An 11,232-nucleotide genomic window follows, 5' to 3' on the forward strand; every position below is an offset into this window, starting at 1 on the left:
AAATAAATGAGAAAAATAAAACAAAATAAATAAAATAAAACACAATAAAAAATAAAACAAAATATACGAATATAAGACAAAATAAAAGGAAAAAATAATAAAAATAAAGTAAAATAAAATAAAAAATAATAAAATAAATGAAATATAAAATAAATTAAAATAAATAAAATAAAACAAGTAAAATAAAAAAAAATAGACCATGCAGTCCTGGGCTCCATTAAGAGAGGGACATTATCAGGATCACGTAAAATGCTAGTACTGCTTTATACTCCAGTGATAGGACCACACTTGGAATCCTGCATCCAGTTTTGGTTGCTATGATACAGAAACAATGCCGAGATCTTAGAAAGCGTGCAGAGAAGAGAAGCGAAGATGATCAGGGTCCTGGAAGCTGAAGTATACGATGAAATGGTTGCAGGAACTGGGCCTCTCTAGTCTAACGAAGAGACGGACGAGGGGGGACATGATAGCTTTCTTCCAATATTTGAGGGGTTGTCATAGAGAAGCGGGGGGGCACGCGACCTATTCTCCAAAGCCCTGGAGGGCAGGACAAGAAGCAACGGATAGAAATTTATTAAGGAAAATCCCGAAGGTGGTGTTTTTTTTCAGTAGGCAACTGGACCTTTCTTGGTTTTTACCTTGAAACCTTTTCACTTCTCATCCAAGAAGCTTCTTCAGTTCTTCAGCTTCTTTTGGAAAAACAACAACAACAACAACAACAAGAAGAAAGTCCAGCTGCTCCTTGAAAAGCACCTTTGGGACAGCCATGACCAGTGTGATTGAGATCCTCTGTAGACTTTGATCGAGAAGAGAGACAACCTAGAAATTTCCTGGCAGTGAGAATGATTAACCAGCGAAACAGCTTGCCTCCAGAAGTTGTGGGTGCTTTTCATCACTGGAGGTTTTTCCAAAATAGACTAGGCCAGGGGTAGGCAACCTCGTCTCTTTTATGGCTCGTGGACTACAACTCCCAGAATTCCTGAGTCAGCATGGCTCATCTTGGAAACCTCTCCCTTTCCCCTCAGCATGGCTGGCTCAGGAATTCTGGGAGTTGAAGTCCATGAGTCATAAAGCGGCCTAGGCCTAGGGCAGGGGTAGGCAACCTTGGCTCTTTTATGACTCATGGACTTCAACTCCCAGAATTCCTGAGCTAGCATGGCTCAGATTGGAAACCTCTCTATTTCCCCTCAGCGTGGCTGGCTCAGGAATTCTGGGAGTTGAAGTCCACGAGTCATAAAGTGGCCTAGGCCAGGGGTAGGCAACCTTGGCTCTTTTATGACTCGTGGACTTCAACTCCCAGAATTCCTGAGCCAACATGGCTCAGCTTGGAAACCTCTCCCTTTCCCCTCAGCATGGCTAGCTCAGGAATTCTGGGAGTTGAAGTCCATGAGTCATAAAGCGGCCTAGGCCTAGGGCAGGGGTAGGCAACCTTGGCTCTTTTATGACTCATGGACTTCAACTCCCAGAATTCCTGAGCTAGCATGGCTCAGATTGGAAACCTCTCTATTTCCCCTCAGCGTGGCTGGCTCAGGAATTCTGGGAGTTGAAGTCCACGAGTCATAAAGTGGCCTAGGCCAGGGGTAGACAACCCTGGCTCTTTTATGACTCATGGACTACAACTCCCAGAATTCCTGAGCCAGCACGGCTCTGCTTGGAAACCTCTCCCTTTCCCCTCAGCGTGGCTGGCTCAGGAATTCTGGGAGTTGAAGTCCACGAGTCATAAAAGAGCCGAGGTTGCCTTACCCCTGGACTAGACAACCCTTTGTCTGGAATGGTGTAAAGTCTCCCTTTTGAGCACGAGGTTGGACTAGAAGACCTCCAAGGTCCCTTCTGACCCTTTTGATCTGTATTCTGTACCCCTGCTTGGTTCTGACATCTCACTTCCTTTTTCCTTTTGTGCCCTGATTCCTTTCTAGCAAGAGAAGCAGCAGACACCAAACAAAAGACCTTGGGAAACGCTCCGGAAGGTCCATTCGCCCCCAGCTTGGGTCAAAAAGGAGATGGAGTCTGAGATTCAGTCTCCCTTAGAACTCAAAACTGTGGAATGGGAGAAGTCAGGCACAACAATTCCCCTGGTGGGACAGGACATTATTGACCTCCAGACAGAGGTCTGAGAAGGAGGAGGAGAGAAAAAAGAAGAAGAAGAAGGAAAAAAAAAGACTCTTTGGGTGTCTTTCCTCACCCTACCGGAAAACAAAACAAGAACAAAACACAAACAGGTTAGGAACTTTTTTAAAAAAGAAAGAAAAAGAAAAAGAAGAAAGAAAGAAAGAAAGAAAGAAAGAAAGAAAGAAAGAAAGAAAGAAAGAAAGAAAGAAAGAAAGAAAGAAAGAAAGAAAGAAAGAAAGAAAGCCCGTGATGTGGAATTAAAAGGCAGAGAACTGAGCCAGCTGGAGTCTTGCTGAAACCTAACTGCAGGAAAATACAGGATTATCTCGGTTACGTTCTCCGTAGACCGAAATGGAGGAATTACCATTCCTTTTTAGAGCACAGTAGTAGTAGTAAGTGAATGAAACCTGACTTTCCCCGAGTAACAAAGAAGAAAGGAAGGTTGGCCAAAGGGAAGGGTGGAAACTGGGGAGGGCAGAAGAAGAGGAATTAAACTTTCCCAAATGTTCTTAGAGGAAAACCAGGGACGAGTGGAGGGTCTTTGATGTGGATAGGCATGTGGTGATAACAAATGTCAGGAATGACCAAAAAAAAAAAGTGGCAAGCAGAAAAAAAACAACGTTAATGGGAGACCGAGTAGCGAGAAGATACCTGGTGGCACACTTTTGGCGCACCAACTATGGGACGCTAATCTACTAGCACTTTGTCTCCTGAATCCATGAGGAATGAAAAAGAGAAAAACACTCATCCCCCTTTTCACGCCTCCTCGTCACCAGTGGAAAAGCCTCAGAATCTCAAACAAGACATCTGCCCGTTGGATGTCCCCATCAACCCTCCGTTGACCTCATTGGGAGAATATCCGTGGAGAAGGAGAACCAAGAGAGACGGACAAAGTGTCCGGGCTGGAAAACTTCAAATCCCTTTCTTCTATTCCATTGGGTTGTTGTTGTTTTTTGGCGACCTCTTCAGCATCGATAAGCGGAGTGTGACATTTGGAAAACGAACAAACTCCTCTTAAGTTAAAAATCCATTCAACTGGACAACCACCACAAAACCTGCTTTACTGGGTAAAAAGGGAGGGTGTTTTGTTTTGGTTTTTTTTAAAAAAAAAACAAACAAAAAATAAATAAAAGGAAAACAATGAACACAGACACACACACACAAAAGGAATGTAGGTCATCCTATTGACTCGTTCGTCAGTCATCCAGAAACTCGTGGTGGGCTTTTGTTCCAATGGCTCCTGCGGATTCAGGGTTGTTGTTGTTTGTTTTGTTTTGTTTCCTCCTATTTTTCATTTCGAAAGACACAAGACCCCTCCCCCCTCCCCATCTTTTGACCCATCCACTCTTCAAAGCAGAAAGTCCTCAGCGAACTGACCTGGAGACATTGAATAGAACATTTGCCTTAGACTTTGAGACAAACCAAGACAAAACACACACACACACACACACACACACACACACAAACACACAGAGTGAGTAAAGTTCACTTGGGGAAAAAAAATCTCTATTTTTTTTCTTCGTTTTTTTTCCTTTTCTTCAATAAAAAGAGAACTTGAAACCCACAAACTTTCTTTGCTTTTTTTTTCCGAGCGCTTTTTCCTCCCTGATTTTGAAGGAAAATGTGAGGGCACAGCTGACTTTCAAATCTTTGTAATCCTTTGGGTTGGGATTGTGTAGGAGGTTGCTAATTCTTTCTCCCTCTTTGTTTGTGTTCCTGGGTAAATAATCTGATTTTGCAGACACTGAAATCTGAATGGCTGGCTTCCTCTTGCACCCTGTTTATGGTGCACTGAGAATTCAGCAAAACTCAGAATTTTATCCTGCCCAAAATAGTTGGCAATTGTTCTTAAGAAGGACAGCTCAAGTTTAAGAATGGCTCTAGAGATGTTCAAGTTTTCCATGAAAAAGAAAGAAAGAAAGAAAGAAAGAAAGAAAGAAAGAAAGAAAGAAAGAAAGAAAGAAAGAAAGAAAGAATACAAAATGAAACAGAAGGAAGGAAGGAAGGAAGGAAGGAAGGAAGGAAGGAAGGAAGGAAGGAAGGAAGGAAGGAAGGAAGGAAGGAAGGAAGGATACAAAATGAAACGGAAGGAAGGAAGGAAGGAAGGAAGGAAGGATACAAAATGAAACGGAAGTGAAGGAAGGAAGGAAGGAAGGAAGGAAGGAAGGAAGGAAGGAAGAAAGAAAGAAAGAAAGAAAGAAAGAAAGAAAGAAAGAAAGAAAGAAAGAAAGAAAGAAAGAAAGAAAGAAAGAAAGAAAGAAAGAAAAGTTTGTGGGATTATGCCCCTGTCCAAAGAAATAGGGAACTGGAAAACTATTGTCTCTTTCTGGCATTTCTGTACCATATTAACCATTACATGCTAAGCAATATTTAAGCAAAGGAAAAAAAAACAAATCATAATCAGGGGTTGTTGTTTTTAAATCAACCTCTTTTTCTCCAGACAGAGGAAAAACTGACAAATTGTACTTCCGTTTTATATCGCTTTTCTGATCATTTTGTGCCCTCTTCATTGTGTTTAATCACTCTCCCCCCCCCCGATAATGGAAAAGCGTGATGTATTTTTATTCCTTTTTTAATTATTATTTTTGTTTGTGTTTTTTGTGTTTGGGTTAGTCAACAATGGCTTCAATCGCATCCTTCCGTAGAGATGACATACACTAGAGTAGGGGTCTTCAAACGCGGCCCTTTTATGACTTGTGGACTTCAACTCACAGAATTCCTTAGCCAGGCGTGCCTGGCTGAGGAATTCTGGGAGTTGAAGTCCACAAGTCATAAAAGGGCCATGTTTGAAGACCCCTGCAATAGAGTAAGCATGTGTTGAAAATGTTAAAGATAAGACTTGTGGGTTGAGAACCAACTCCTTCCATCACATCACCATTTGGGAAAAAAGGAGATTATGTTTTCTTCATAACAGGGATGGATTAACTTGTTCCTTCTGTTACAGAGAGTGGAGCCTGGTGGAAACATGGTGGGATGTGGGTGTGTGGAGCCTATAAGTTGCTATTGTGTGAAAAAATAAGTTCTGGTGGTCACCAACCATCACTGTGCTGGACCAGTATACATTCAGCTGCTCCATTTTATATCTTGTTTAGGGATTAAGAACTGTGTTAGAGTATTCAGCATTTACAGAGTTAATATAGCATCCTTAGCAGCATTGTATGTAAGAACATATAGCATTTACAGGGTTACACTGCCAGGATGGACAGATATGCTTATGATCGGAGGAACTTATCAGCAAATGTAAGTCTGCCTAGGATTCCTGATCAATAAAAGTCTGTTTAAAACCATTCTGTAGAGTTTATGCTATCTGGATCATAATTATAAAACATTTTAATTCATGTTCTGGAATAGTAAAAGATTAAAGGTAGATTTACCCCATGTTGTTTCTGAGCAAAGAAGCCTCGTTGCTTTCTTTTGTGAAGAGATATAAAACAAAGACAAAGCCAGGAAGTCCTGCCATAAACTATGAAGCTTCACCCACTTAACTAGAAAGCATAGGATCTACTAAACAGCTAGATTGCATTACCCATAAGCCATCTCTTGAGGAAATAGCATTTAACCCTGTAAATGCTACATGTTCTTACATACAATGCTGCTAAGGATGCTGTATTAACCCCATAAATGCTAAATGCTAAGGATGCTGTATTAACCCCGTAAATGCTATATCCTTATAATTTTGAAATATATTTGGCAGGAGAAAAAGGCAAGGATTAATTTAAAAATGTTACAGGATTCAAGACTCAGAGGTGGGTTTAGCTCACCTAATTGTTAATTATATTACCAGGCTGCAGTAATGTCATGGATGAGAGAATGGATGTTACTGAGGAATACTAGATTATTGATATTAGAGGGACATGATTTACAGTTGGGATGGCATGCGTTCATATGTTATGGGAAAAATAGAATACACTGCTATTTCCAAAGACATCATATCAGGAATTCTTTATTGATGGTTTGGGAGAAAATAAAGAGGAAGAACTTGAGGATTCCAGATTGGCTCTCAACGATGGAAGCGTTAATACACCCCAATATGTTTAACATGGGAAACATTATAAGATATAAAGACCTACTAACAGACACGGGGAAGCTGAAAACCAAACAACAATTAGAGGAACAAGGAATAAAGATGGATTGGTACATGAGAATGCAAATACAATCTAGATATGAAAAAGATGCTAAAATAGATGGTTTTAATTTGGGGAGAACAGAGTTAGATGAAATACTTACGGGAACTGAAGAAAAATGGATTTAAAAATGTATAGCTACTTATTATATAGGGAATTAGAGGAGGAGCAAGTTAAGGAGTCAATGATAAAATGGTCAAGAAATTTTGGATATACGATTGAATTAGATAGATGGCAGCAATTATGGGAAAGAAACTATAAACTGACAATGGCGACAGCGTATAAAGAAAATATGTACAAGGTGTTCTACAGATGGCATATGTCTCCAGAAAGACTAGCTAAAATGTTTAAGGACAGATCTATGAAATGTTGGAAACGCCATCAAATACCAGGCTCTTTCTATCATATGTGGTGGACCTATTGGAACATAATCAAATCATGGATAGAAAAGATGATACAACGACGTATAGAATTAAGACCAGAAATATTCCTGTTGGGTATTTTACCAGAGAAATATAGAAAAGATAACACATATTTGATTATTCATATAACCACTGCAGCTAGGATTGTGTTTGCACAAAACTGGAAGGCACTGAAAGCTCCTCCAGAAGAAGAGGTGATTAGGAAAATAATGGAATGTGCGGAAACGAATAGATTAAATGTAAAAATGGAAGCTGGGGAGTGTTTAAAGGTCTATGTCAGAGCAACAAACTTGCAGAAGGCTTTTATGGAAGTTTGATGTGAATTAAATAAGACAGATAGTTCTAGGCTACATTAACAGAGGGACTGAATCAAGATCACGTGAAGTGTTACTACTACTTTACAAGGCCTTGTTAAGGCCACACTTGGAATCTTGCATCCAGTTTTGGTCACCACAATGTAAAAAAGATGTTGAGTCTCTAGAAAGAGTGCAGAGAAGAGCAACAAAGGTGATCAGAGGACTGGAGGTTAAAAGATATAAGGAACGGTTGCTGGAATTGTGTATGTCTGGTGTAATGAAGAGAAGGACGAGTGGGGACATGATAGCAGTTTTCCAATATCTCAGAGGCTGCCACAAAGAAGAGGGAGTCAAGCTATTCTCCAAAGCCCCTGAAGGCAGGACAAGAAGCAACGGATAGAAATTCATCCAGGAGAGAAGCAACCTAGAACTAAGGAGAAACTTCCTGACAGTTAGAACAATGACCTCCACGATCTTTTCCACCTCAGTTATTCTATATTCTATATTTTGTAAAGCAGTACTAATACTTTGCGTGATCTTGATTCTATGCCTTTCTTTATACAACCCAAGATTGTGTTAGGTAGGTCTTTTGGCGGCTGCTGGCTGTCAGAAGCTTTTCTTGGCTTGTCAGAAGCGCGCAAAAGGAGATCACGTGACTCTGGGACACTGCAGTGGTCATAAATACGAGTCAGTTGCCAAGCCTCTGAATTTTGATCACATGACCATGGTGATGTCGCAGTGGTTGTAAGCCTGAAAAAATGGTCTTAAGTCACTTTTTCCAATGCCGTTGTAACTCCGAACGGTCGCTAAACAAAATCTACTGTAAATCGATGACTATCTGGATGGGGTTTGTTCCTTCCTGCTGATGCCCATAGAAATTATGTTTTTGCTATTGTAGTCCTTTTCTGCCCAATAATAAACCCCCACAAGTGCCAAACGTAAGTCTTGGCTGAGGAAGAAACTTAAGAAGGACCCACGCTAATGAATTACCCAATTAAAAGAGGCAGTGGGAAGTTTCTACTTTCAAACTTGCAAGAGCCTTACAACAGCCTTACAATAGCCTTATAATAAAGTGGAATTAGTTCATCTTGTCCTGTTTATACATACACACATGTCCTGTTTAGACACTGGGGTTATGTACATCAGGGGTCCCCAAACCCCGGTCTGTGGACCGGTACTGGGCCACGGCATGCCGGCAACTGTTCCGCCACAAACAAGCAAAGCCCCATCTATGGGATGCAGGCAGCACACAAAACAACACACACTCCGATCCTCAGAAAAAAACTCTCTCCATGGAACCGGTCCCTGGTGTCCAAAAGTTTGGGGACCTCTGATGTATGAGATGTACCCTTGGCCATGCCCTTCTCAGCCCCAGCCACCCATCTCAGCTTTCTTCCTGACTCAACAACTGTGTGATTAACTCAACAACTGTGGCAAGAAAGGACATTTGTGGGACCAACTGTGGTCGTGCGTTGAGGACTGCCTGTACATTTTATTTAGTTCATGCTAAAGATTTTTTGAAAGTATGTTTCCAATAGATCACATTCTTCCAGGCGGCACGAATTATATTGTTTTTCACCCCAAAACAAAAGAACAACACTTGGGCTGCTGTTAGTTGGAAGATCTCAGAGAAGACATGATCAAATACCCCAGAATGAGTTTCTTTGAAGTAAAAAAAAAACAAAACACAAATGACATTAAGTATAATTCTCTCATGGTCTTTCTTTTAAACTGCTCTGTGAATGTTGAAAGCCCTTGAATGGATTTGCAGAACAGCATTGATAATCTACATTTCGTGATGGAAAGTTGTTTTACCTCCGGTCTATTGATGTTGGAATTTTTACATAAGGAAACTTTGAAACACATAGGTAGTCCTCAACTTACGACGATTTGCTTAGTGACCATTTCAATGGCATTGAAGACTCATGACCAGGTTTCACCCTTACGACCATTGCAGCTTTCCTGTGGTCCTGTGATCAAATTTTGAATGCTTGGAAACTGGCATGTATTTGTGACGGTTGCACTGTTCTGGGTTCATGTGGTTCACCGTTTGTGACCTTCTGACAAGCAAAGTCCATAGGGGAAGCCCAACCTGCTTAACGGCTGCAGTGATTCACTTAATAATGTTGAAAGAAAAATCTTCATCAGGGTCCAGTCCATGCCAGGAATCAACAAAATGGAGACTGCTTTAGAAAGAAGGTTGTAGTTTATTGAAGAGTAGAGCCAGACAGAAAGACGGCTCTGGAAAAAAAAAAGTGACCACATGGAGCAGAGTGGTGGGTTTTTATACCTTCTGGGGCCTTTGAGGTTGTTTCCTGTTCCTGTTTGAGGCTTTGTATTTCCTGTGTCATGTACTTTGACCTGAGTCTGAGTGTGCCCTTTTGGTATTGGTGGGTTAATCCTATTATGTCCTGCCTTAGAGTTTGGGTGGGGTATGTAGATTTTAGGGACACGGTGGCTCAGTCATTAGGATGCTGAGCTTGTCAATCAGAAGATCGGCAGTTTGGCGGGTCAAATCCCGAGTGCCGCATAACAGAGCGAGCGCTGTTACTCGTCCCAGCTTCTGCCAACCTAGCAGTTCGAAAGCACGTAAAAATGCAAGTAGAAAAATAGGGACCACTACGGTGGGAAGGTAACAGCATTCCGTGCGCCTTTGGTGTCTAGTCATGCCGGCCACATGACCACGGAGACGTCCTCGGACAAGCGCTGGCTCTTCGGCTTTGAAACGGAGATGAGCACCGGCCCCTAGAGTTGGAAATGACTAGCACACATGTGCAGGGGAACCTTTACCTTTACCTTTATATGTAGATTTTAGGGATCTTTGTCTTCCTAATCCCATCAGCTTCTATTTTCCTGGTTCCAACCTTTCTGAAAGGATTATCACATCTGCATTTCTAAAAGCTGGCCTCTGCCAAGTTTCTGCCTGGGCCTATTAAGAAAAACTGACCTTGCTTTTCTGCCTTTAAGATCCTTTGCAGAAATATGTTCTTCCTTTTTTAATATTCCCCAAAATACTACTTCCTTCTCTGGGGTGGGGTGTGACCTCCCACAATAACTGCAGTGATTCTCTTAAAAACAGAGCCAATCAACCAATGGAACGGCTTGACTTGGGAAGTTGTGGGCACTCCATCATTGGAGACTGGGCAGCTTTTTGTCTGAAATGGTGTAGAGTTTCCTGCCTGAGCAGGGGGTTGGACTAGAAGACCTCCGAGGTCCCTTCCAACTCTGTTATTCTGTTATGTTTAGCCTGTCTTCTAAAATCGGTCATAAAATGGAGCAAACCTCCTTGTTTAGCAACAAAAATGTTGGGAGCAATTGTCGTAAATCGTGGACTACCTCTTGTTCCAAGAAACTCAACGTATCTTTTCCTACATTAGTAGCCTTTGTATTACCCCACCCCACCCTTTCCCCACAGCTATTCTTTTCACATGTCATCTGACACTTGCAGGACACTTACACGCACTTTGCTAATCCTTGATTTTTTTCTGCTAATTTTCTCAGCAACTTCTCTCTTCGCTTTGGTTTTTTTTTTCCTTTCTCTCTCTGTCTCTCTTTTTTTTTTAAAAAAAAATGTTTTAGTTCTTTCTCCAGTTCTCCTCATCTTCGCGTTTGCCAATTATCCCCGTACAGTTTTCAAAGGACACCAGGAAAAGTGTCTTATTTCTAATAAAAGGTCCAGCGGAAGTGTGTGATGCCACTTACAGAAGTCTGTTCTAGGCCTCAGAGGCCTGGAGGAAGCTTCCCAGGCCTAGAAAGGAAAACCGGAAGTGCATGGATGCCAACTTCCGGAAGTCCGTTCTAGGCCTCGGAGGCTCAAGCCTGCATCGAATAAGAGAACCGGTTGTTCAGGTATTTGAATTCCACCATTGGAGCAATCCACCGACGGAATAGCTTGCCTTCAGAAGTTATGGGTGCTGCTCCAACACTGGAGGTTTTGAAGAAGAGATTGGGCAGCCATTGGTCCAGAAAGGTATAGGATGTCCTGCTCAAGCGGGGGGTTGGACTAGATGACCTCCTGGGTCCCTGCCAACTATGTCATCCTGTTAGGGGTACCTCCTCCGATTTTGATTGTGCTGGGCGGAGCTGGGATACAGAGAACAGTGCAAGGGAACTTCTGCTCGATTGCGCCCTGCTTAAGGCAGACCAAGTGACTGCAAAGGGCAATGAGGAAGCTGTCTCCAAAATCTTGTTCGGAGAAGTTTAACACAAGGCTGAGAGGGGGATGCAGGAGCCATAAAATGAGCAATCAATTGCCCCTTTGGGGGAAACTATGCATTTATT

General features: G+C 41.9%; 1 protein-coding gene across 1 annotated transcript in view; it reads left to right on the forward strand.

Moving 5' to 3' along the window:
• The window catches only part of ADGRB1 (adhesion G protein-coupled receptor B1), a gene marked incomplete at its 5' end in the record, with an annotated part of 265,769 nt that extends 262,151 nt beyond the window's left edge, over positions 1-3,618 (forward strand). The window contains one exon of the mRNA XM_081323014.1: positions 1,917-3,618. Coding sequence (XP_081179140.1) covers positions 1,917-2,114 — 198 coding nt within the window. The 3' untranslated portion in view covers positions 2,115-3,618. The remainder of the gene's footprint in view (positions 1-1,916) is intronic.
• Positions 3,619-11,232: the final 7,614 nt, after the last annotated feature.

The sequence above is a fragment of the Vipera berus genome, assembly GCF_964194415.1.
Source record: "Vipera berus genome assembly, chromosome: 3".
In the NCBI taxonomy this organism is placed as follows: Eukaryota; Metazoa; Chordata; class Lepidosauria; order Squamata; family Viperidae; genus Vipera; species Vipera berus.